A 26,240-nucleotide genomic window follows, 5' to 3' on the forward strand; every position below is an offset into this window, starting at 1 on the left:
TAGCGAATGAGTTATGGGTAACATTAGATGAAATAACCTTTCCCGTGGGAAAGGTTTCTGGAAGGCATGGATGCAAATATAAAATATTAAAAAAAATCTAAATAAAGCTTATTTTAAAATATTATCGAATTCTATGTTATTTGATTGCTTCTCTCTGGCTCTGGCGGGAGGCTGCGCCCTGCTGGGAGGCAGAGCCCCCATAACCTGTTCATGGAATCCCACGCTGGGTCCCCAGGGGCTGCCGGGAGGGGCCGAGGAAAGCTGGCTGGATTCTGGGCCCGAGGAGGGGCTGAGGCCAGGCTGGCCTCCCAGAGGCATGTCCCCTTGGCCGGCCTGACTAATTTGGAAGAGCTGTGGGCTTCCAGGGCTGCCCCTGGTCTTAGCGCATCTCTAAGCCGGGGGCCCTGCCCAACCCCAGCCAGCAGCCCCCCATCAGCTTTCATCTGCCTCCTTCCCCTCCCGGCTCCTTGCACAGGCCCAGCTACGAGTTTGGGGTATGTCGCTTCCTGCAGATGCCAGGGGATCTCTGCCTAGCCCCAGCTTCCTCCTTCCCTGGGCACAAAGTGGCATTTAAGAGAGATGGAGGGAGTCACAGCGCAGACCTGGCTTTTCCAAGCCTTCCACTATGAAACTCCAGTGTGGCCCCAGAAGAGGCCACAGATACCCCAATCCCTGAGTGTAGCGCTGGCCCTCAGCCTCCACCTCCCAATTTAAAAGTCCTCTCCAGCAATAAAACTGATGGAAACTGGCCTGCTAAGTCCCCTGTCATTTCTGCTGGAAGAAAACCCGAAGCTCTTCAATGCAGAGCACATGGAAATCCGGGGCTAGTGAGGATGTAGGTGGAAGCAGGCTCCTGAGTTGATCGCTGCAAGGGACTTAAGAGCATCCACCCTGGCAGTTCTCCACCTGGCCACCTTAGACTCACCAGGGAGCTTTCAAAAACACGACTAATGCCAGGCCACCACCCTGAGTTCCTGACTCGGGGTGTTGGTAAACCTTCCCTAGAGATTCTAATGTGCATGCAGGACTGAGGACGTCAGGGCTGATCCCAGGAGGGCAAGTGTTCCAATCACGTGCCCCTGCCCCACCTCCCAGGCCTCATGCAGACATCACCAATCGATTTAAGCCCTGTCCACCCAGCCCCAAAGGCCGCTGATTTACTCACTTTATAAATTTCTGGAAGCCACTGCCAATAAGGGGAAAGCCAGTTTGCCATGCCCAAATTCACCCAGCCCCCTACCCAGAACAGATGGGGAAAACTTTGGACCAGACATGAGTGACTTGATCGAGATCCTACCTAGCCTGTGAACTCAAGGACCGGGTACATCTTGTTCAAATCTCTGTAGTTCTAGTCAAAAACCACACTATCTCCTTTGTTGAAAGAATTTCTTCTGAGACTTGGCCCCAAGTGATCCAGTTTCAAGTGGTGGACATTGGAGTAAGCCTGTCCAAGGAATGCAGGGCCCATGCACAGCTGCACAGGTTGTGCACTGCGTCACTCCAGCAGGCACCCCCTGGGTTGTGCAGTGCACAGCCTGCATGGCCATACTTGGTCGCTCTTCTGCGTGTCTTCCACCTTTGCTGGTAAGCTCCAGCAGGTGTCACCTAATAATAGTAATAACAATAATAATAATAATAATAATATCATCTAACACGTATTAAGCACTTACCGTGGACCAGTGTCTGTGCTGCGTACTTTACGTGTATTAACTCGGTTAACCTTCCAGCAACTTGCATTATGGATGATAAAAACAGGTTGAACAAATCACCTAGGGCCATGAAGCTGGTAATGAGCAGAATTAGCTTCACACCTGGGGAGGCGGGCTGCAGAGCTCATCCAGAACCACCCAACCCTCTGGGTAGAGAGGACTGCCGAGGAGCAGGTAGGCACCTCCCATGCTCTGCCCAAAAGCCTGGTTTGAACCTTGCCTCACCGCCCCCAGTCCTTCTTGTAGCCTCTGGCATAGCCTAACACAGCGTTACCTTTGAGACTGAGCCTTTTATCCCCAAGCCCTGAGCCCCCACCCCACCCCAGAGCAGAGCGGAAAGGAGCTGTGTCCGTTGCAGACAGGACCACCCTGCTTGGCCTGCGTTTGAACTCCTCGCTGCACCTTCCCCTCCCGGCTCCTTGCACAGGCCCAGCTACCGAGTTTGGGGTATGCATCCTGGTGGGGGGTGGTCCCTCCCTGCCCCAGGTGGAGCCTGGCCCAGGCACCGCCCCAACCAGTGCCCGAGGGTGTTGAGCTGCTGCTCACCCCCTGGGTGCCTGAATCAGGGCTAGCAGGCAGCACCTCTGGGTGTCCTTAATCCCTTAACAGGACCTTTAGAAACTCAAGCAGCCCTCTCACCAAAAACCTGCATTTTCACAAAAAGTGTTGCACAGACACCCCAGCTCATCTGCTCTGGACAAATGTCTCTTCAGATTTTCCAGTCAGGTTTGGTGGGGCAAACAGACCGTGGTCCCGCCTCCTACCAGCTCTGTTTTTCAGTGAAAGAAGCATAGTGATGATAAAGTAGCAAGAGAACCCACATATATTAACTTTAGCTTAGAACAGGTAGAGTCATAATTTTGTATTATGGGAAAAAGCCCTGTAAACTCACTGTAGCTGAGGGGTTGGCCTGGACCATGTGGTAGAAGTTGCTTGGCACAGCGGGTCACTACAGGCAAAGTGAGGGTGTCAGTTGGCTATGACAGCGGTGTGTGGCTAATTCCTTCTGACCCAACAGCATAGTTACTAGAAAATTAATATGCCACCCTGCACTCCAGTGGGTCACCCCAACAAACTGAACCGCTAAGGAAATGATCCCAAGGGGACATCATTAAGAAGCAAGAACAGCAACAACTGGGAACCCTGACTTACTCTCCCCGGAAATGGCAGGACTGGCGGTCACCTAGTGTGTGTCCCTGGAGCCCCAGACACTGCAGGCAGTTTGCAGCGGTGACCTTGTCAGGCTTGTGAATCAGACTCCTTAAAAAAACGCTGGCTGCTGCTTTGCATTTGGGTTTCCGGTTCTGGGATCTGATTGCATTCTTGCCGGCTTACCAGTAAGCACCAGTTAATTGCACCAAAATGAGAGAATCTTTCAAATTGCGTGCAGTGTTCCACTGGGAGGAGGCTGGCAGCCCCGAGGGGGCCAGGCCTGCAGTGTCCCCCCAGCTCTGGTCTGGCATCGTTTTCAAGCAAGTTGTTCAACCCCAGAGGCTCAGTGTCCTCACTTGTGAAAGGGGGTACTAACCCTCCCCTCATAGGCTAAGAAATGAGAGCTGGGGGTTTGGAGCCTGGAAATGACAGGACTCTGTGGTTTGAGTTTGAGCGGAGTTAAGTGTCGAGGCAGGAAAAAAGTGGAGAAGCAGCTGGACATGGGTCATCTGCCCAGAGGTGACTCAACCAAAACTTGTCCCTGGAGATAGAATTGGGCCTCGGGCCATGTGAGCCTGACATTTTTCCAGCTGGGGGCACCAGTCTTAGAGCCCAAAGTCAGTTTCCGTGTGGCTTTGTGAGAGAATGAGGACTTGTTGGTACAGGGAGGGGCGAGGCATTGGCCCTGAGAATCTACCAGCCCTTATCAGTGTCTGTCCTTCTGCAGTCCAAGTAGAGACTCTCTCCGCTGGGACAAGCAGGGGGAGATTTAGAAGCAATGAGGTGCCCAAGGCTGGGATCCTGGAGCAGAAGTCCCAAGGCCCACCCCATGGTGGCACATTTATAAGGAGACGAGTGTCAGAGCCCAGAGCTGGCGAGGCGTGCCTGGAAGGTACTCACTCACGTAATCCAACAGCCCTCGCCCCATTTTGCAGATGAGCAAACCCAGGCACAGAAAGGTGAAGGTCTTTCCCTAAATCGCATGGTTGGGAAGAGACAAATCTGGAATCAACTACAGCGACTTGAGTCCAACTGTGCTACAGTCTCTGATCAGCACCAGGTGCCTCCCCAGGGCCAATGGGTCAGCAGGAAGCTTCAGAGAACTTGGGAAAATCCCACTAGCCATCTTTTGGGGACTCGCGTTCTTCACCCAATAGAGCAGGGGGTAGGGAGGGAGTTAGAATAATGAGGGGTTTGCAAACTATGTTCTATGGAACCCTAGGGGGTTCCTCAGACATCCCTCAAGGGGTTGGCGTGGCTGGTGAAAGAACCAGCAAGCAGATCTCCATTTACCCCCGTAGCCAGCAGCACTGCTCAGCCAGACGCTAAGCTAAGCTAAGCACCCCATAGCCAGAAGCTCTCACCTGTTACACACTGGTCCCCCAACTAAGAGTCCATTTGAAGGATCCCACCAATGGAAAAAAGAATGAGAGGAAAATGAAAGAGAGGAGGTTTGAGAACCATGCCTAGGTCAGAAGGTCTAAAATCTGAGCAAGCCTTGGTTTGAAGGAGGAGTTCCCAGGCCCCATCCCATGCCCGCTTCATGCCAAGGTTTAGGGGCGAGGTTCTGTGACCTGGGTTTATTGAACAAGCTCCCAGTGTGGGCTCAACGGATAGAGGTTAGACAATACAGAGGTGAGAACAGCTCCCTGCTTGTGGCTGTTAGGGCAGAGTTGCTATTGGGAAGCTTCCAGAAGGAAACTTCACAAGGCAGGTTAAGGCCTCCTTCTAGGGATAGCTCCTGGATCCCCAGGTAAGAAACACACCTAAACAGGACTCCAGGCAGAATGCTGCCAGGATCCCTGCTGGGCCTTCCTGAGCAGAGAACAGGGACTGGCAGCCTGCGCGCGGAATCCCTAGGAGGGTCACAGAGAGGTGCCCCAACTTCCTGAGATGCACATAGGCAGGAAGCAGCAGTGACAGGCTTCCGGAAGCCTGCACCTGGAGGGCCAGAAAACCTCCCCAGATGAACCACGATGTTCACCCAGGCCCCCCGCAAGCCACAGCCCTTCCATAGGCAGCCTGGGCTCATGGCTAAGAGTAGGTTCTGGGCAAACTCCCTGGCTTCAAACCAGCCCGACACTTGCCGCCTGGCAGTCTTAGCAAGCCTCTGAATTTGTCTGGGCCTCCATTCCCTCACCTGTTCAGCAGGGCCAGGAGCTACGGCGTCAGAGGGCAGCTGCGAGGATGAAATGGGGTAAGACATAGCAAAGGCTCAGCTTGGACATCAGCCTTGTTAGCCACGGTGCTGATGATAATGATGAAGGTCGTGAGCTCGTGTCACCTCCCCCAGCCCCCTGAGGTAGACAGAACAGGCCCTTGGGTACAGACGCAAAGACAGGCCCAGGTAAGTTCAGCAGCTCGCCCAAGCTGTTAAAGCCAGCCCAGACTGGGATCAGAGGAAGCAAGAGTTTCAAGAGCTGAGGGGCTCTCTGGGGCCCCTCACCCAGGCTCCTCCATTGCAGAAGGGAGGGGACCAGCCCACAGACAAGCACAGTGACTGGCTGAGCTGGCTCTGGGGCCCAGGGCTCCAGAGTCTCAGGCCAGTGCTGCGAGCTGTGGCAGACCACAAGCCTCAGCTGGGAAAAGTAATCCCTGGTCAGTATGCTTTGGAAACAATCCATAGAGCCTGCAGCCCTGGGGGATGGCGCCACTCAGCCCAGCAAGGCTCTGACAAGGTCTGCAGTGAAGCAAACCTTTCCCTTATCCACCTCGTGTTTGGAGGTGCTAAGGCAGTGGCTTCTTGGAGGCTGGGGGAGGTGACACAAGCCCACGGCCTTCATCATTATCATGAGCACTGTGGCTAACAAGGCTGATGTCCAAGCTGAGCCTTTGCTATGTCTTACCCCATTTCATCCTCGCAGTTGCCCTCTGACGCCGTAGCTCCTGGCCCTGCTGAACAGGAGGGAACGGAGGCCCTGACCAGCTCAGGGACTTGCTGAAGACTACCAGGTGGCAAGTGTCGGGGCTGGTTTGAAGCCAGGGACTTTGCCCACATTCTAATATCCTTCAGTCGGGGAAGGACCTGGGGCTCATGCAGGACCCCAGATGCCTTCGGAAGTGAGGTGTGCTGGGGCAAGGCTGGGGAAGTCTGGCCCCCTCTCTAGCTGAGCATCCCCTTGGCTCAGATGAAACCTGAGTTGGGGTGCAGCATCTGCACAAAGGTCCCCATAAGGTGGCTGAGATATGCAGGGTCGGGATTCATTTTGGGCTGTTCCAGGTCTCAGTGTAGACAGATGGAGGGCGAGATGAGGGGCCTGTGGCGGGGAGAGGAAGAGGCAGGCCATCCTGCAGGATGTTGTCCCCACCTGCCCTGTCACCCCATCAGCTCAGGGCTGCCTAATTGCTTTCTCAGGGACAGGCCAGCGCTGTCTGAGTCACATCCAAGTTGGCTCCATGCCTGCACCGCACTGGCTTCCTTCCTTCTTAGGATCCCGGGGGTGGCATGGAGCCGAGGTCAGGGCTCGTGGGCCATGGAGGGCAGAAGTGACAGCTGTCACTGCAGAGCTGGGGCTGTGGGGCAGGATGCTCTGCATGCCGGAGGGAACTTGGGGCCCTCTCCAAATAAAGGGTCAGAGGGCACAGGCTGGGTCACCAATTGCAGCTCGGGTGGGTGAGTCAGTTCCTGTGACTCTGTGTGTGTGTGTGTGTGTGTGTGTGTGTGTGTGTGTGTGTGCAAGAAACACACTCATGTAAGTGACAACCTGAACCAGGTGGGATCGATTAATCAATACTAGGAGGGCCTTGGGAGCCAGACCTGGGGTTTGAGCCCAGAGTTAACTCTCAGCTATGTAGCCATGAGCCTCAGTTTCCCCCTCTGTAAAATGCAGATCGAAGAGCCCTTCTCGCAGAGCTACTAGAGTGAAATAGTAACTAGCAGACATGCCTGGCATATGGCAGCTGCCCATCTGGGGCGAGAGGGAGTGCAGGTGGGCATCCGGCCGCATCTGGGCCAGGCTGTGCCCTCCATCCACAGCTGAAGGGCGTTTCTGACTCGACTTTCCTCATCTGTGAAATGGGCCTCTGGGGCCCTGTGCCCCTCCCAGGGAGAATGCAGGGAGCTCACATCCCCAGCAGCAAAGGAGCACACATTGCCATGGTGAGAGTGAGCCTTCCCCCAGGGCGGGTCACTTCGCAGCAAGACCCCTGGAAGCACCACAGGGCCAGTGCTATGCTAGGCCATGCGTACCTTAAACCCAGAAGTTAGGGGGCAGGGGAAGCTGGGGAAGTGGGTGGTCAAGGGTGCCAGCTGCAGGGTCACACACACCTAAGCCTAAAGGAAGCAGCCCCTGCTAGGTTCCAGTGTTTCCAGAGCCCCTGATATTTCAAAAGAAACAAAAGTGGCATGTAATATATTCTTTATGTGGGCAAGCATGTTTTTTAACTGTAGTGTCCTGTGGGGGACTATTCCATGACCCCCCTTTGATTCTGGGCCATGGACTCTGCCTCCAGCCATTATGCACTGTTCCAGCTCTGGTCTGGCTGCTCACCTTCTCCATCAGAGTCTGAGGAGCTGCATGCCCCAGGTGCCCTTGGCAATTCAGCACCAACCCCCTTCACCAAAGACCACCCCACCCTTCTGTCCCCAGACAGGCGGGCAGCAGGGGCCACTCTCAGTTCTGGACCCAGTGCTGTGTTCCCAGGGACCCTCCTCGCCCCCAGGGACCCACATCACCACGGCAAGAGCTGGTCTGGGGTCAGCCTGCCCGCAGCCTGAAAAGCCCAGCCTTGTGGATCAACCACTTCTCATGGAATTTGCCAGACTCTGGGGACTGCTTCACCTTCAGGTGAAGCTGCTGATGGCCTGATGAAAAGGTGACTCCATATTCTCCCAGAAATCCCATGAGGACATGTGGCAAGCCAGAGGCCTGGGATAGAGAGAGGATGACAGGCTAAGAAATGAAGGCAAAGGCTGACTTGGGGTGACTGTGATGAAAGCTGGAAAAGGCGAGTATAATGTGACTTGCTGACATTTACTGAATGACCACTGTGCCCAAGTAGGGCTTTCATGTACACTCATTCAGTCATCCAACAAACACTAGCCACTTCCTTTGTGCTAGGCCTTGAGCTGAGGACTGAGAACGCAGATGCGAATGATGAGGTGACATCAATTATCAATGATGTACTCCTCATCAAAATCACATGAGACGTGTAGGAGAGTCTCAACCTACAGATGAGGAAACTGAAGCTCAGAGAGGCAACATAAATTGCCCAAGAAGTAAGTGACCTGACAAGGGTAAGAACCAGGGACCAACAGATGACTGCACTACCTCACTTTCTTGGAAGGTAACAGTGGAGCTGATAAAAACCATGAGCCACTAGAATAAGGCTTAGTTCTCTGATTTCCAGAATTCTAGCGCTAGAGGGAAGGGGGAGGGGGTGTCGTGATTTAAGGAGTAAAGGAGAGAGAGGCTTATTTCACAAAATGGGTAAAACCTCCCAGGGTCCTTGGTGCGCAGCTGGGCCAGCCATCCCAGCAGTCTGGAGGAGGGGTCAGCCGGCATCGAGCAGGTCCTGGCTGCCCAGGCTGGTGCAGAAGTGGCTGGGGTGGGGGTTCAGGACACCTTCTTGGAAACAGCTGACGAGCACCAGCTCCCTCCCGGGACTTCCTAGAGGTTTCTAAGTTGTAAGAATGTCTCTTCCTTGACCTCCCCAAACCTCTCTCTTTGTTTTGAAGCAAATTAAGTAAATACTGCTCACAGACACCTTTGCGGTTTCTGGATTGCTCTTCGTGCAACAAAAGTTAAAGTTGCTCACCACTTCATGGGAAATTTCCAGGAGGCAGTTACCAAATGTTTTTTTTTTTTTTTTTAAAGATTTATTTATTGATACAAGCACTGGGTACAGTCAGAAGCACAGGAGGGTGAGAGAATTCACTAGAGCCAGAGCGGGAACAGAACAGGCAGACTGATGAAATGCACTGCTGAGGGGAGCAGCGGGTGGCAGGAGAGGTCTACGCACCATGTGGGACTCTCGCCCGACGGCCGGGGATTGAACCGGCGCTGCAGAGGCTGCGGGCAGCTTCGCAACCTAGCGCTCAACCGCTGAGCCACTGAGAAGGCCCTAGTTACCAAACATTTTGAGGGAGGTGGCACGTTGGGGTTGTAACCATGGTCTAGGATGATGATCCCTTTGAAGGCATTGCCTCCAAAAGACACACCTGAGCCACAGGTGGACCAGAGGTGGTCCCCTGGCCCGGGGAGTGAATAGACAGGGCCTCACAGTGCTGACGGAGCTCATGACTTAGGGCAGCAGGCTGCACCAAGTCAGACAGAACCTGAGGTGTCTGAGGCCCCTGGGGGAGCTGGGAGGGTAGGGGAAGGCAAGAAGGGAGACTGAAAACCCAGCAGTGAGCCTGGACCCTCTGGCCAGCCCACAGCATTGCTCCAAGACCAGTGAGGACACAGCCAGCTGACCCCTCCTTAGCAAAAAGGAAGGCAGAGCACCCAGCAAGACTCTTAGAAGAACAAGGATGAATTAAAGACCCTTTGATAAAAGTTATAAGAGCTTATTATCAAAATACTTTTAATCAAAGGAAATTTTAATTCCTGCTCTTTAGGAATAAGAATTATTGCAGAAAGGCCTGAGACACAAGAAGAAATGAACCAAGAAATTGTTAAACATGTAGGTAAATTATTGAAATCAGATAGTAGCTGCATAAAATAATCATAATGGCAATATCTAAATCATGGGTTTTTTAAAAAGACAGAACTGAAATACTGGACATGGCAATTAGCATGTAAGTCAGGAAGAGTGTTCCAAATTGATAGGTTTTAATAACTTTTTTTAAAATATTTTATTTATTTATACATATAAGAACTGGGGCACAGGCCAGAGGTGTGGGAGGTGAGAGGATTCCCCAGAGACAAAGTGGGTAACAGAACAGGCAAATTGACTGAAATACACTGCTGAGGGGAGCGGCGGGCGAGACAGGAGAGGTCTGGTGTGCCATGTGGGTAGCTCCCTGGCCGGGGATTAAACTCGTGCTGCAGTGGCTGTGGCAAGCTTCATAGTTTGCATCTTAAGCCCTTGTGCCACCAGGGAGGCCCCAAATTGATAGGTTTTAAATAACTCTTACTGTTTGGGAGAGGGCATTAGAGCTTGATTAACACTAGGTTTTAAGTTAAATATGCAGAGTCCATTTGCAAAGGTAGTTACTAATAGGTGTTCTAGAATGTGAGTGGGAAGTGGAATCATCGGGGGGTGGGGGCAGAGGCTTCCTGAAACCAGGATGAAGAGGCTCCACTCCCAGAGTTTCTATTTGAGTTCTAGAACCACTGCACCAAACAGAAATTACAAGCTGAGGGGAGAGAAAACGAGCAAACAAAAACAGCTCCCCTCCAGACCAGTCTGTGCTGTAGAAATATGCAGATCAAAAACTTAATTTTATATTTTCTAGCGGCCGCATTAAAAAGTAAACAGAAACAGGTAAAATTAATTCTAGGAATAGATTTTACTTAATCCAATAGGCTCAAAATATCATTCCATATGTGACCAGCATAAAAATGATTGCGGTTTGGGCCTTCCCTGGTGGCGCAGCAGTTGAGCGCAGCCTCTGCAGCACCAGTTCGATCTCCAGCTACTGGTGAGGGTCCCACAAAAAAAAAAAAAAAAAAAAGATTGAGGTCATTTGCATTCTTTTGTTTGCACTAAGTCTTCACCATCCAGTCTTTATTTTATACTTTCCACACTTAATTGGACATCACCGGCACTCAGTATCCACATGTGGCCTGTCACCCACTGGATAAGCAGGTCCAGGGTGTCAGGGACCTGAGCTGAGTGGCCCTGAGGGCCACTGTGTGCCAGGCAATAAGCGGAGCCCACCCTCACACAGACCTGCTGGGTCTACATCAGCCCCACTCCTGATGGGGAGAGCAAGGCTGAGAACCTCTCCTCCCCAAGAACATCTGGTTGGTGAGCAGCAGAGCTGGGATTCAAACCCAGGTCTTTCATATTCCATGCCAATCTCAGAACCTCTAGGCCAGAAGTTTTGTAAAATGTTTTCTGAACAGACCAGACAGTCACTCTTTTAGGATTTGTGAAGCAATCCCTCAGCCCACCACTGTGCCAGGAAAGCAGCTGTAGGCAATATCAAGCAAATGAACATGACTTTGTGTCAATAAAACTTTATTTAGAAAACAGGCAGAGGGCCAGCTTTGGTCCCAGGCCACCATTTGCCATAGTTACTTGGGCTGGGCTGTGAGGACCACTTTGGAGGAATTGTCATCACTGACGGTATCACCCAGAGGCACACATGCATGTGTGTGGTGGAGGAGGGCCCCAGAGTCCTCAGACTCCCCAGGGGCCTAGCTGGACCCTAACTCCCAGCCCTCTGCTGGGAGGCCTGGCTATAAACATGAGTTATTCCCCTCTCAGGGCTGAGACAGAGGGGGCATAAAAACCAGGACTGATGGAATCCTGGACATAAAACCCGGTAATTACTGGTACAACCCCAAATACTCCCTCCTCAGTCCTTCTGCAGCAGTGTCTCCTTGGCATTCAGTCCTGGCCGGTTGGGGGATGCGGGGTGGGGGGTGGGGGGCATGAATAACTCTCTGCTCAGGAGCCAAAAAGTGTGGTTTACTCAGACAGCCCAGCTTGGCCTCTGGCTCTCCTGGAGCCTGGACTCCATGAACAGTTCTTATATGAACTGAAAGCAATTCCCTCACAGGTCTGAGGCCTACCAGCGATAGACAGCCGCGCATGGACACTGACTCCCCGAGCTCAGAGCTCAGTTGCTTCTTCTCTTTGTCCACTAAGCCGCCACCCCTGCATCCCTCTCCAGCCACTCTCTCCTTCTGCCTCTTTATCTTTCCGTCCTTTTCTGAGGCACACTTTCCCACTCCCGAAGGCATGCTTTGAGTCTCTCCTCAAGTCTCCCCCGTTCCCTCTTCCTCCTGCCTCTCTCCCCTCCCCCCGCTGCTTTATCTCCCTCACCCAGGCAGACATAGCCAACCCACCCATGACCCATGGGGCACAGACAGACAGCTCCACCCCTCACCTCACAGACAGCCTCACCCCCACGGGACAGGCTGGCGTCCAGCTGGGACAATGCATTTCTGCCCAGAGAAAGTTGACAGCAAGGGGCCGGGTTGCCCCATCAGCGCCTGAACTCTTCTCAAGCCGCATTTACCCCAGGGGAGCAGAGGGGCTGAAGTAATGTCGCTGTGGTCCTCCTTGTCCCCAAAAGCGCCTGAGCTCCTGCAGAAGGAGCTCCCGTTACCAGTAGGAGTCTCCCACGTCTGAGGGTCAACTACAGCTCCACATTCAAAATGTACAGTCCCCACACGGACCTGAGGTAGCTATTGGTTTTACACCCATTTTACAGATGAGTAAATTGAGGCTTCAAATGTAAAGAATTTTTCCCTACAACCACAAAACCCAGTGTCTTTCCACACGCCAGGTCCAAATGGACAACAAAGGGTGTGTCTGGGAATCCTGGGTCCACAGGTTTGGCCTCACGTCATCTCTCAGCTTCCCCGAGGCACCTACAGAGACAGGGCTCAGTCACAGGAGCGAGAGGGGTTTCTAGGTTCTCTCCAACCCAAGGAGGACACCCAGGCTGGGGGCCTGGAGCCACCCCTGTTTCGGACCGCATTGGAAAGACTTCCCTGCAGGCCAAACCCATCTCAGGGGGCCTGGTACCAGCAGAAGGGACAAGTGCAGTTCGGGCCTGAGTCCCGGGCAGGCAGCCCTGCCCCCAAGCAGGAACTCAGAGCCCTGACACAGGCAGCTGCTGTCTCTGAGGTCCTGGTGCCTGGTGTTCAGCCAGGGGACCTGCGCAGAGGGCCCTTTCGTCAGTTCATTCCCCCGTGGGGTCAGGGGAGAACAAGGCCTTTCTACCCCTGTCTGGCACTGCCAGATGAGCCCCTCATCACCCACCATCACTCAGAGCAAACCAGGGGTGCAGGCAGGAGCAAGGAGCAGCTATGCCAGTGTGCAGAGGTGCAAACACCTGCCCCCCCAAGTTAGGTCACCCCCAGAGCACTGCTGGCCAGGGGTGTCCTCCAGGTGCCAGCTGGGACTCTACACACTCAGGGGTGCACTTCACACACACATATAATTACGCCCCGACCTGTTATCCTAGAGATAACATCTACGTTTATCCACCTAGTGCTGTGTATAGATGTGCGTATACACACACACGTGTGCATTTTATATATGTGTTACATGTAATTTTTTGAACGTGGCTGGGATCACACTTGTCTTGTTCTTTTTTCATGTGGCAGTCGATTGTGAGCACCGTGCATATCCAAACTGTTCTCCCGGGACAGAGTTTTTATTAATTGAACATGTTCCAACACGCCAGAGGGACATCAGTCATTCCGACACATTTCCATCAATACCCATTTATGCTGCTTCCTATTTTCTAATTTTTCCAATTTGTTTTTTTTTTTGGGGGGGTTATGAATGTATCTGTGGATTATGGAACTTGGAGGCGACTCAAAATGCAGGAGAGGAAAGTCACCTCCTTCTTCTCCAACTCCGTCTATGAAACAGACGCGGGTGAACTCCATGCCGTCGGCTGAGCGCTGTCCAGCTTGATGGATGAGCTTCCCCCGCCTCGTGAGGCTGATGTAGGGCAGCATCAGCAGGGACAATTCTCTCTTTTTTTAAGATTTATTTATTTGTGCATATAAGAGCTGGGGTGTAGGCCAGAGGTGGGGGTGGGGAGAGGATTCACCAGAGACAGGGTGGGGACCAGAACAGGTGGATTGACTGAAATACACTTCTGAGGGGAGCAGCGGGGAGACACACCTGCCGCGCCATGTGGGTAGCTCCCTGGCCAGAGATCGAACTCGTGCTGCAGAGGCTGCGGACAGCTTCACGGTGCTGTGCTTAACCCCTTGCGCCACCGGGGAGGCCCGGCAGGGACATTTCTAGTCAGGCCTATTTTCGAAGCTGTGTCATGCGTGTGTTACTGAGGTGATCTGTTTGGGGTTTTAGTGAACCCTGCCTTAGATGAAACAGGTGTTTTGCTGGCCTGGGCTGCGTCTGTGCCACCTGAGTGCCCACCACGATGGAAGAAGTGGAAACAGTGGTGGACGTGGGTTCCTTTTTCTTGAGGCTCACTCCATGCATCTGAGTTTGGGCTCCATGCATCTGAAGAAAATAAATCACCCAGCACCCCAAAGATGACCAGCCACTGTGATGTTTATGCCAGTGAATGTTGGGGACGCTGGTGCCCACTGACAGGAGGGGGTGCATCCTGGGGCATCTGTTCAAGGAATCCCGCGCAGTCTCAAGTTTGTGCCACCTCCTGAGGCAGAAGCATCCCCCCCCCATAGTGCAGGAGACAGCATCTTAGAAAACGGAAGATGTTGTGTGAGCGTGGGTCTGTGTGTGTCCCCAGGACTATTTAACTAAACAGCAACAGCTGCTCCCTGGATGGCGTGGGATTTGGGGTGATTTTCACTTTCTGGTTTATTTTTATTCTTTTCTGGTTTAGGCTTGTATAATTCTTTGGAAGGGACATTGATTACTTTGGGGGGAGCAGCAAAGTAAACCAAAAGCCATCTTGATATTGAAAGGAAGAAATGCATGGGAGAGGACATCCTGTGCCCCAGGAGTGCAGCCTGCCCAGTTCCTGCCCCCCCAACCCTGCCTGCCCCCACCCCCAGCATGGCTGCCTGGGCTTGTGTGTTGCAGACTCCGATAGCCAGTGCAGCCCCACGCGGCAGAGCCTCAGCCTGTCCGAGGGCGAGGAGCAGATGGATCGGCTGCAGCAGGTGGAGCTGGTCAGGACCACCCCCATGTCCCACTGGAAGGCCGGCACCGTCCAAGCCTGGCTAGAGGTGGTCATGGCCATGCCCATGTACGTGAAGGCCTGCGCGGAGAACGTGAAGAGTGGCAAGGTAGGAGCCCTCCAGGACCCCTGTGGAAATACCCTCTCCCCTCTGGGAGTTTTGCCCATGGCTGCCCCTCGCTGCCCCCGAGGTTAGGAGGAGATACCATGCAGGAGCCCGCTGACCTGGGTTCAGGCTCCAGAGTCCCCACTCGATCATGGTGCCTCCGCAGCAAGGTGCATAACCCTTCTGAATTCCAGTTTCCTCGTCCTTTCAACGGGACTACCTGGCTGAGGGGAGGCGGGCCTCCATGCGAGAGTTCCTGCAACAATGCAGGACCCCAGAGACCTCCCAAGTGCTGCCCTGACTTCATGGAAGATTGGTTGGGGGGAGGTAGAGAGCCAGCCCTGCCCGGCATACCCCAGGGCTCAGCACAGCCAACAGCAGGTCCCCAGCCTCCCTTCCAGGTGCTCAGCCTCCACCTTCTGGGCGCAGGTGCTGCTGAGTCTGAGCGACGAGGACCTGGAGCTGGGCCTGGGCGTGTGCAGCTCTCTGCACCGGCGCAAGCTGCGGCTGGCCATCGAGGACTACCGCGACGCAGAGGCGGGCCGGAGGTGAGCGGGCGCCCATCCGAGACCGCGGGCCCCACAGGTGGGGGAGCAGGCCTCAGAGGTGGGCCCGGTGAGCGGGATGATGAAAAGTGTCCAGGGCTCCTCTGGCCGCCAGGTAAACCCAGGTAGCTCTGGCCAGCTCTTCCCAAAGAGAGATGGAGCTGCAGGGAGCAAGAGCATTCCCCAGGTGCCCTACGATTCCCTCAATGTACCCGTCAGGAGGGCTTTAGGTAGCCCTAGAACGCCTCCACCTGGGGGGCCAGCGGCAATGAATCTGGGAATTATGCCAAAATGCCTGCCTCCTTGCTCGGGAACCCCCAGCTCTGACTGCTCCAGGGAGAGGAAAGACAGCAGGGGCAGGGGCAGGTAGGACTGGACAGGGAAGATGGAGGGGCACCCGGCTTACCCTAGCAACCGGGCAGGGGCCCGGCCAGGTGGAGGGCTGGCTTTTAGTTGCTCTGCGTACGCAGGGGGGGGGGGGAATGGCTTTTTACTCTCTTGAGTGCTCTTTCCTCTAACCCTGTGCGGAAACGTATTTATCATCCATCCAAATAAACAAATAAAAAAACAAAACACCTGGCACTTGGGAGCTACTTAATCTACCAGTTCAGCAGGGTGTCCTTTGGCAGGCACACCTGGAGCAGCCGAGGTCCCCCAGAGAGACTCTCTCCCCACCAACACCCAGCCTGGCCTGCTGGGCAGAACTTTGGGGGGGGGGTCCTTCATTCACCAAGCAGCCACAGGAAAAAGGGACAGCCCCCCACACACACACCAGCCCTGGGGGTTCAGAGGACGAGGAGGAAGGAGCACTGTGAAACTGTCGCTTTCTCTTGTGCATAATTATCTCCTTCACCGGTTTCCCCATCATTTTTTGTGCAGTTAATTAATCAAACCTGGTGGTGTGTGCTATTATTTGCAGAAGCAGCTTGGTGGATTAAAAAAAAAGGGGGTTGGGCAGGAAATCAGGCTGGCTTGCAAGCAGGGAGACCGAATCTCTGTGCATCCTGGAGAGGGCCTGGCCCAGGTGCCTGGGAGGCAGGACAGCAGGTGAGATGGGCCAGGGCCGCAGGCGGCAACGCCGAGTAGGAGGGGGCACCTGGTCAGCGATAAGGAGGCAGCGCTAGGTGGGGGCTGCAGGGCAGAGGAGTGGGTGAGGGGTGCACCCAATACAGGAACTGAGCATCCCCTCCTGAACCCTCCCCCCGAGGCTCTCACTATCCTCCCACCCCTCATCCCACACTGCTGTGTTCGTGAACAGGTGGGTCTGCCTGCTGCACCCCTCAAAAATGTGGAGGTCACTGTCCATGTTCCCCCAAAGCCTGGCTGATGCAGAGAACTGAAACTCTAGGGGGCCGGGAAAGGGATGGATTTAAATGAGCAGCCAGATGTGAAGGGATGTGATGACTGTGGTCAGCAGGGCCATCTCCAAGGATCTCAGGGCCGGCGTTAGACACCCGCAGGGGCTGGTTCCTGGAGCGAGCCGGGGCCTTTATTTGAGGGCTCCATTCCCTGGGGAAATCCGGCCTGTCTCTGACTCAGTTTCTCCACCTGTGAAGTAAAGAGGGTTACATAAGGACAGCGGTTGTTCACCTTTTGGGGGATCATGGCCCCTTGGAGAATCTACCCAAAACTTTGGACACTTTCCCCAGGAAAAAATATGTATGTTGCATTCTGGGACCCTCTGGCCACCCATGAAGTTCTTAGGGACCCATGGGCTCCAGGGTAAGCACCCCCGTGAGGTCGTCTTCAAGGACACGTACCGCGTGACCTTGGGCATGACCTTGCCCTCTCTCAGGCTGGTTCCCCTAAACTCTAAAGCAGCCACAGCAGAGCCCAGCAGCCCTGCAGCCATCACCAGTCACTCTGTGGACAAAGCTTCACCAGCCCCACCTCAGCAGGACCAAGTTCTTGGGACAGGCCCAAAGTCACCCCAGGCTCCAACCCATTCCAAAGTCTTCCAACCATCTCAGGTCGCCTTTGTGTTTAAAAACAGAGACAGCGATGAGGCCCCTGCTACTATGATTTCTAGGACCCCCGGGTGAGCCTTCTCTCATCCCTTTGGTCCTCAAAGCTCCAGAAAAGCATGGTTCTCCCCACTTTACAGATGAGGAAACTGAGGCACAGTAGTGCAAGATCGGGGGGCCGAGGGTGATGGAGTCAGAAGGGCATCATTTTCTTGTTAAAGAATAATCCAGCCGGTGGCTTAATTCTGTGCCCAAACCCCAATGTCAGGGTCGATATGGCCTCGGTGCGCGGAGGGGCAGTGTCAAATTTTAGAAAACATCTGAATTTCCCTTCGTCATGGTGCTTTACTCAAGCAGGATGCTTATAACAGAGAGTCGCCAGGAGGGGGCGCCCTGGGACCAGAGGATGGGGGCCCAGCAGGAGCACTGCCCACTGGCCTGCAGATGGGCTTGGCTGGTTATAAATGGGCCTCTCTCAAGTGGGTTCTGCGAGCTGTGCCCTCCACCCACCCCTGCACCCCACCTCATGTGGCTTCATGGCTTTGCTCCAGGCCAGAGTGGAGGGGGTACCTGCCCAGTAGCGACAGCCTGGGCCCAGGGGCCTCGGATGCAGAGGCCCTGAGCTGGCGCTGTGGCCCAGGAGAGAGCACAGAGGCAGGGTAGCATCTCCCTGGAGCAGCAGGGTGGAACCAACCCTGGGGGACTTCACAGGGGTCTGCTGGGGGCTTCGTCGTCCCGGAAGGGAGCTTGTGCTGGCTTGGAAGGTCCCAGTTAGGAGGTCCGTCCCGGCAGCCTCCTGGTGGACTCAAAGCCACAGTTCTTACCCCAGGCTTCTCCTTCTCCCAGGCATTCGATTCTGGAACAAAAGTTGCTGAGCCTTAGCTCTGAGCTGACGCGGGCCCTGGGCCTCTAGGTAACCACATCTGCTCCCACCCTCTGGAGCTGCAGGCCCAGTGGGCAGCTGGCCAGATGTGCAGCCCCAGCCCAGCGCAGCGAGGCCGAAGGCTTCGGCTGTGGGTGTTAAGCAGAAGGGGGTGGGTGAGGAACAGGCCTGGAGACAAGGAGGCCTGGGGTCCTGGTCAGCGGTGGGGTAGGAGCAGGGAAGGCAGCCGGGATCACCCCCATCCCCCAGTCCTTGCGGTGGGGCTGGGGTGTAAGTCAGCCCAGAGCACGCAGGCCCTGAGCCCAGACCAGCGGAGCCTCGGGCTGCCCGGGTGGTCAGCGCCGGGAAGGGAACCTGGGAACAGAGAGCGCGCGGGACGCCATGTTAGGCAGGAAAGTGAGCAAGTTGGGAGAGTGCAGCCCTGGATGTGGGGGCGGGAGGAGGAGGGACCCACGCCAGGGGCAAAGGAACTCAGAGCTTCCTGGATGCCCCCCACCACGTCCCGCACCCCCATACCCCCATCCCCCCCTGGGCCAAGCAAGGACGTCCATGACTTCTCTCCTGCAAAAGGAACCACCAGAGAGTTTTCTTGTTTTGTGTGTTGAAAGTTACGCCCTCCTTTTCATGCGCTGAGCGCCCCCACGCCAGGTTCATCAGCTCTAAGTCTTTATTCTTTACTGCTGCTCTAGGGGTTACAACAGACACACTTAGCTTCTAAGAAGGTCACACGACTTCACCCAGGGTGCCCAGGCCTGTTCTCCTGCCTCCCTGCTCCTGTTGGCAGGCGGGAGACTCTCCATGCTACAGGCTCCGTGAAACATAAGTAAATCGTTTTCTTTCAACTGTTGCCCAGACCTTTTAAGGAGATTCACAAACGAGAGCAACATTTGCTTAGATAGTGGCCACTTCCAGGCATCGTTATTCTTTAAGAAAAAAATTGTGTGTGTGTCATAAAATACACATAACATAAAATGTAATGGTCACGCGCCTCTTAACCATTTTTCAGTGCACGATTTAGTGGTATTAAATATGTTGACATGGCTATGCACGCATCACCACCCTCGTCCCTGGAACTCTAAATCTTGTAAAATGAACACTCTGTACCCATCAAACAATAGCCCTACTCTTACCTCTTCCCAGCCCCTGGCAAACACCATTCTATTTTCTGTCTCTATGATTTTTACGACTCTCAGCTAAGTGGAATCATGTGGTATTTGTCTTTTTGTGCCTGACTTATTTCACTTCACATGAAGTCCTCAAGACTCCCCCATGCTGGGGCCCATGACAGGATTCCCCTCCTTTTTTCAGACTGAGTAATATTCCATTGTTCGACTAGACCACATTTCATCGATTCTTCTGTCCTTGGAACACTTGGATTGCTCCCGGGTTTTAGCTTTTGTGCATCGAACTGCTGTAAACATGGTTTATATCAAAATATCTCACCAAGGTCCTGGTGAGTATATACCCAGAAGTGGAACTGCTGGAGCACATGATAATTATATTTTTAGTTTTTGAGGGTCCACCATACGGTCTCCCACAGTGGCTATGCCATTTTACATTCCCACCAACGGGCACCAGAGTTCCAATTGCTCCACATCCTCACCGGCACTGGTTGTTTCTGTTTTATTGGGTTTTTTCCCCTTTTCTCCAGCAGCCAACCCGATCAGTGTGAGCTGGTACCTCCCTGTAGTTTGGGTTCGTGTTTCCCTGGCAACAGTGATGCTGAGCATCTTCTCATGCACTTACTGGCAGTTCCTACATCTTCTCTGGAGAAATGTCTATTCAGTCCTTTGCCCATTTCTGGATGTTGGACTTCCTGTTGGAATTTTAGCTGTTTTCATCTTTACGCTTCAGTATAACCCAAAATCCCATGTTATTATTTTCTCTCCCTTTAAGGAAATTTTCTTTCACATTCTTGTAGTCATTCCTCTGATGATGAAATCTCTCCATGTTTCTTGTTAAAACATCTTTATTTCCTCTCTCATTATTTTTTTTAAGATTTTTAAGAGCTGTTTTAATTTCGTTACCAACTGGTTGAATTCTTTTCCCCGTCCAACACCCAGATCGGCCCAGGAAAGATACTTGAACGAGACTGGGGCACTGGAGGGTTTATTCCTTGGCTGGGAGTAGAGAAAAAATGCTCGAAAGATCTCCCAGAACTGGGGAGAGGCAGAGACTTCTACCAGAAAAACAAAAGGGGAAGTGACTCAAGATTCCACATCAGCAAGATTTTAGAGAAATAGACGGGAGGGTCCTGGGACGGCACTCGAGCCCCCTCTTCTTCCCAGCGAGGTCCTGCGGGATCCGCCCTGGTGCTGGCGGGCGTGCGTCTCATGGCGGCTCAAGCCTTGTCTTACACCGACGCCTGGTCTCCCATGCTTTCGTCTCCAAATAGATCAACGAGGACAGCGAGAGGCTGAGGGACTATGGTGGCCAAGCCCACCGACAGTTTCCCAGCAAAATTTTGAAAGTGCAGGATTTCCTAGGTGCCCCCTGTCCCCCACGGCCACAGGAGCCCCCTTATCAATGTCCCCAGCAGAAGGAACCTTTGTTCCAGCGAGGAAGCCACACGGACACGCCACAGGCGCAAAGTAAATGGTTCATATTGGGTCCCTCCCGCTGTTGTGCTTTCTGTGGGTTTGGACGGATGTAGAGTCACTTACATGCTGCATCAGGCTGGACAGTCTCACTGCCTGTGAACCCTTGAGCTCCATTCACTCAGCCCTCCTGAACCCCAGCCCCCAGCAGCCTGTACCCCTAGCCCCCAGCAGCCTATACCTCCAGCCCACAGCAGCCTGCAACTCCAGCCCCCCAGCAGCCTACACCCCCAGCAGCCTGCACCCCAGCCTCCCAGCAGCCTATACCCCCAGTAGCCTATACCCCCAGCAGCCTGCACCCCCAGTAGCCTGCACCCCCAGCAGCCTGTACCACCAGCACCCCAGCAGCCTACACGCCCAGCCCCCAGCAGCCTACTCCCCCAGCCCCTGGCAACCTGCACCCCCAGCCCTCAGCAGCCTGCTCCCCCAGCCCCTGGCAGCCTGCACCCGCAGCCCCTGGCAGCTGACTGCATCACTGTCTCTGTAGTGTTTTCCAGAATTCCATAGAGTAGGAACCACACGGCACGTAGCCTTTTCAGATTGGTTTCTCTCACTTAGTAAATGCACTGAAGGTTCCTCCACTGGGAGGTGTTAGCAGAGGGGTGACGTGACCTGATGGGTGTTTTTAAAAGGCCACCGGGAAGCCCTGGGGACCGTGGGTTAGAAGGGCAGGGAAAAGGCCAGAGGCAGAAACCCGCCGCAGAGATGGCTGTACCCTGAACCCCGAAGCGGAGAGAAGGGACAGACACACCAGTGGAAAGACGGGGAGAAACCATGCCCTAGGCAGCTGGCAGGGCCCCTGGCAACACAGGCCCCGCATCCTCACTGTTAGTGACCAGCATTGCCCGGGGCAGCGCCTGCCGCAGCCTCCCCTCCTCCACGGGAGTCACCTGGAATGTGTGCCCACATCCTGACTCTGGCAGAGTGAATGGCAGCTGGACAGGGCAGGGAGGGGAGGGCTGATCCAGGGGTGGCAGGGGTGGGGACCAGCTGGGAGAGGGGATACCTTAGATGCCCTTGAGCGCGGGCACACTTTGGCAGGAGTTACCTTCACCAGGGCAGTTAGCCAGAGGCTGGAGCTCGGAAGAGAGGGCAGGGAGATGCCAATTTGAGAGCCCTCTTCAGCAGACAACGTGGGAGCCAGGAAGAGGGTGTCCCCCAGAGGTGGGAGGGGGTGGGGCCTGAGTCAGGAGGGTGGTTGCCCGTTCATGCCATGGTGCCAGAGGGCGCGGGGGCCTGTGGCCCAGTGAGAGGGGTGAGGGCAGGAGGAGGCCGCCGGGGCCACCAGTGTTGGGCAGCGTGGTCAGCTCTGGTTGTGCTGGGATAAGGACAGCAGGATCCAGAGGCATGGAGTCCTGGGAGGCGGGAAGTCCAGGGGGCCGGGAGGGAGCAGTGGAGAGTAGAAAGGAGGAAGCTGAGCCAGGTGAGTGTCCAGCTATGGTGGACGAGAGGGGCGCTCCAATAGAGAGGTGCTCAGGGAGGAAGCCGCCACCACGCCCCAGCTGAGTCGTTCCCTTTGTCTGGGAAGAAAGGATCCCAGGGCAGGGAGAGGAGCGGCATCGCTGGGTAAGCCCCTCATTTCCCTTACACATCCCGACCCCTTCTCGTCCCGGGCGGCTCCACTCAGACAACCCCGCTCTCTGCCCCCTGCCCGCACCACCTCTGCTCTCTGCCGGCACCACCTCTCCTGGTTTCTGCACGCCCTGGCAGGTGGGGAGCGCCGTCTGCGTTCCTTGTGCGAGGCCGCCCCCGTGTGGTGAGCAGGGGAATGATGGCCGAAGGGCCTCCCTCCCTCGCCAGAAACGTATTCTTTGTGTACCTACTATGTGCGTGGCTCTGGGGTAAGCTCTGTGCGGGAGGCAGAGAAACTGGCGGTGAGGGGAGGGGACTTGGAGTAGCAAAGTCCAAGATGGGGAACTGATTCCAAGGTGTGCCAGCCTGGGGCTCTGGGCAACCTGAGCTCCCCAGTTTATGGAGGAAGAGAGACAGCCGGGCCAAGGCTTCCTGGGCCTCAGGGTCTCTGTTGAGCCCCTCTGTCGAGCGTGGGGGTGCCGGGCTCCCCAACAGTGCCATCTCTCCCGCACCTCCTCTTCTCTCCCCGTCTCTGCTCTTTGCCTCTTTCTTCCCGGTTCACCCCTGCTCCTGTCTATCTCCGGGCTTCCCTCCCTAGCCCACCTTTGTATTTTGTTTTTTTTTTTTTAAGATTTATTTATTTATGCATACAAAAGCTGGGGTACAGGCCAGAGATGCAGGGGGTGAGAGGATCCACCAGAGACAGAGTGGGGAGCAGAACAGGTGCATCTACTGAAATATCCCACTGAGGGGAGCAGCGGGCGAGACAGGAGAGGTCTGCTGCGCCATGTGGGTATCTCCCTGGCGGGCTGGGGATGGAACTCGTGCTGCAGAGGCTGTGGAGTGCTTCCTAGTGCTTAACCCCTTGCGCCGCCAGGGAGGCCCTCCCGCCTTTGCTTTCCCCTTCTCTTCATCTCTGCCTCCGTCTCTGCCTGTTGTTCGGCTCCTACCACCCCTCCCACTCACCCTCTCCGGCCGTGTCTCCCACCAGCCTGTCCAGAGCCGCCGACCTGGACCATCACTGGGTGGCCAAGGCCTGGCTGAACGACATCGGCCTGTCCCAGTACTCCCAGGCCTTTCAGAACCACCTGGTGGACGGGCGGATGCTGAACTCCCTGATGAAGCGGGACCTGGAGAAGCACCTGAATGTGTCCAAGAAGTTCCACCAGGTCAGCATCCTGCTGGGGATCGAGCTGCTGTACCAAGTGAACTTCAGCAGGGAGGTGAGCACCAGGGTGCAGGAGTGAGGGGCACCTTCCCTGCCCTCCTTTACCCTGTGGCATTCACAGTCTGCCCTTCCACCCCACCCCACCGCCCACGCCACCATCGGCAGGCGCGCAGCTGCGATCCGTCCAAGCAGGAACCGTGCATCCATCAGTTCCTCCACCCCGACCCCAACAACTGCATGTTGAGCATGGTCTGGGGGAAACGGTGAACCCTACCCCCCAAAACTTCCGGCTTATCTGGAAGAAACACAAAGGAACCTGGTGGCCATGGAAAATTGTTCCGATAAGAGAAACCCGGGATTTTATGAAAATCCATAGGAGGAGTTTCCACAGAGATCGGGGGGTGGGGGTGGGGTTTCCCAGGGATAGGGACAGTGAGCTGAGTCCTGACTGAGCCCTTCGGCATCTAACCAGTAGAAGGCAGGAGGGGGAGCGGCCCAGCGGAGAGAACGGCGTGGGCACAGGCCCAGAGACAGACCTGTGGCTGCAGAGGGGCCTGGCGTTGGGTGTGTGACCCAGTGCCAGGAACACAGCAGGCAGCTGTGGGGTGTGTTAGGCCCACACCCCCTTGAATCTGAGCCCTGCCGAGCTGAGAGTGCAGAGCCTCTGTCTCTCCCCAGTGCTCCCCTGTGGGCGGGGCCCCGTGGGGTGACGTTGGGGCACGAGCAATCCAGGGGCAGGAAAGGGGGCTCCCTGGCCTCTCAAACAGCCACTGCAGGGCCCTGGGCCCAGGAATTGACAGGAGCCCTGGCCCCTGGGGTCCCCCACCTGGTGAAGGAGGCAAATGTGGCAGGTGTAAAAAATGGGCCTGGAGGCTTCGGGTTGTGGAGGCCATGGGAATCCCTGGTGTAGGGTCTGTCTGTCCACCACAGGCCAGGACCACTCTGTCTGGGACCAGCCCCCTGAGGGAGGCTTGTGAAAGGTGCCAGCTGACCCCTGCAGGGCTTTGTTGTGGGGGGGTTGTACCCGGATGATGCTCACTACCTCAAGGCTGGATGGACCCAGGAGACTTGGCATCCAAGTCTCGTCCACTCATCGTCGGGTGTCTCTCAACAAAAATGCTTGGGCATATGCTAGGCAGCTTCCCTCCAGCCCCACACCCCCAGACACAGGCCTCTCTGCCCCCAGGCTCTCCCCACCCCACCCCAGGAAGGCGGCTCTTCCTTGAAGGAAAGGCCGAGGCACGGATGGCCCTGGAGCAGCCTTGGCTGACCCCCAAACTCTCCCACAGGCCTTGTCTGAGCCATGGAGCCTTCTTGCTTCCTATGGCAGAGGACGGGGTCTCGCATGCGGCCCTCACCCCAGCTGACCCCTATCTCCCTCCCCGCAGGCCCTTCAGGAGCGCCGGGCCCGTTGCGAGACACAGAACATAGACCCGGTGGTCTGGACCAATCAGCGGGTGCTCAAGTGGGTGCGGGATATTGACCTGAAGGTGAGTGATGTCTCGTGGCGACGTGTGGCGGCGGGATGAACATGGGTTCCTCGGAGTCCACGTCCAGAATAAGGAGAAGCCTAGAAGGAGGGCACCAAGAAAGTGCAGCCCAGCTCCAAGGGCAGTCTCGTTTTTATTTAGAATCAGAAAATGAGAAGATCAAAGAAGCAAGCAGGCAAATGGGGGACGCACAGGCGTATGGGGGACGCGTAACCAGCGGCGCCAGCCAAGGTGGAGAGGTCGGGAGGAAGCCAAGGAAAGTCTCAGTGTCTGTGCTACTCTCGCCATGACACCTATTGCTGTTTCTGCACATGCTGTTTTCAGCATGTGGGGGTCCTCATACCAGGGCTCTTGGCCTGAGTGGTTCCCTGTCAACTTCCCCTGTTTCTGCACCCTGAGAGGCACAGAACAGTCGAAGCAAAGGATAACCAAGGCAAAGACACACAATAGTTGTGGCACATAGTAGTACAAGCTCCCACAGAGGGTGATGGTACGTCGGGTGGGGGTGGAGGTTGGTACATGCAAATCCACGCTCGAGTGCATGAGGCATCCCTGCCCAGGCTGCCAGAGTGACAGAGGCTGTCACCCCCCCATGGTCTGACCCTCATTCAGGTCCCAGCAAATGACATGCTTCTCCTTTGGGGAGTGAGGTGCTGAGCCGTGCTGAGCATGTGTGAGGTAGAATCCAGGTTCATCTTCTCATTCAACAAGTATTTATGGGTTCCCTGCCAAGGTCTGGGGGTATCTCAGTGACAAAACAGCCTCAGTTGCTGCCCTTGTGGCCCTAAGAGTGAGGTGAAGCCCCCTCACTATTAAACTAAATGGTCCCAGTAAAAAAAATTTTAAAGAAATAAAAATTAGGGCCTCCCTGGTGGCACAAGGAGTTAAGCACCACTCTGTGAAGCTGTCCACACCCTCTGCAGCATGAGTTCCATCCCAGCCAGCCAGGGAGATACCCACATGGCAATACCTCTCCTGTCTCGCCCGCTGCTCCCCTCAGCAGTGTATTTCGTCAGTCTGCCTGTTCTGTTCCCCACTCTGTCTCTGGTGGATACTCTCACCCCCCGCATCTCTGGCCTGTACCCCAGCTCTTACATGCATAAATAAATAAATGTTTTAAAAAAATTTTAAAAAGATGGCGCGCAGACATCTGCTGCGCCCGCTGATCCCCTCAGCAGTGTATTTTGTCAGTCTGCCTGTTCTGTTCCCCTCTCTGACTCTGGTGAATCCTCTCACCCACCCACAAGTCTTTCTGTACCCAGTGCTTGTATAAATAAATAAATAAATCTTTTTTAAAAAATTTTTAAA

At 54.9% G+C, this 26,240-nt stretch overlaps 1 protein-coding gene across 4 annotated transcripts in view; it reads left to right on the forward strand.

Annotated features, from left to right (window-relative positions):
• KAZN (kazrin, periplakin interacting protein) overlaps positions 1-26,240 on the forward strand; it is a 353,192-nt gene that overhangs the window by 320,535 nt on the left and 6,417 nt on the right. For 3 of the 4 annotated variants that reach the window (XM_054691610.1, XM_037498868.2, XM_054691612.1), the window contains 4 exons: positions 14,511-14,716; positions 15,143-15,261; positions 23,266-23,497; positions 24,831-24,932. In XM_054691610.1, the coding sequence (XP_054547585.1) occupies positions 14,511-14,716; positions 15,143-15,261; positions 23,266-23,497; positions 24,831-24,932 (659 nt within the window). The remainder of the gene's footprint in view (positions 1-14,510; positions 14,717-15,142; positions 15,262-23,265; positions 23,498-24,830; positions 24,933-26,240) is intronic. The other variant, XM_054691611.1, reaches the window with a different exon arrangement.

Source organism: Talpa occidentalis, unplaced genomic scaffold (assembly GCF_014898055.3).
Source record: "Talpa occidentalis isolate TD23 unplaced genomic scaffold, MPIMG_talOcc4v2.1 talOcc4.9, whole genome shotgun sequence".
In the NCBI taxonomy this organism is placed as follows: Eukaryota; Metazoa; Chordata; class Mammalia; order Eulipotyphla; family Talpidae; genus Talpa; species Talpa occidentalis.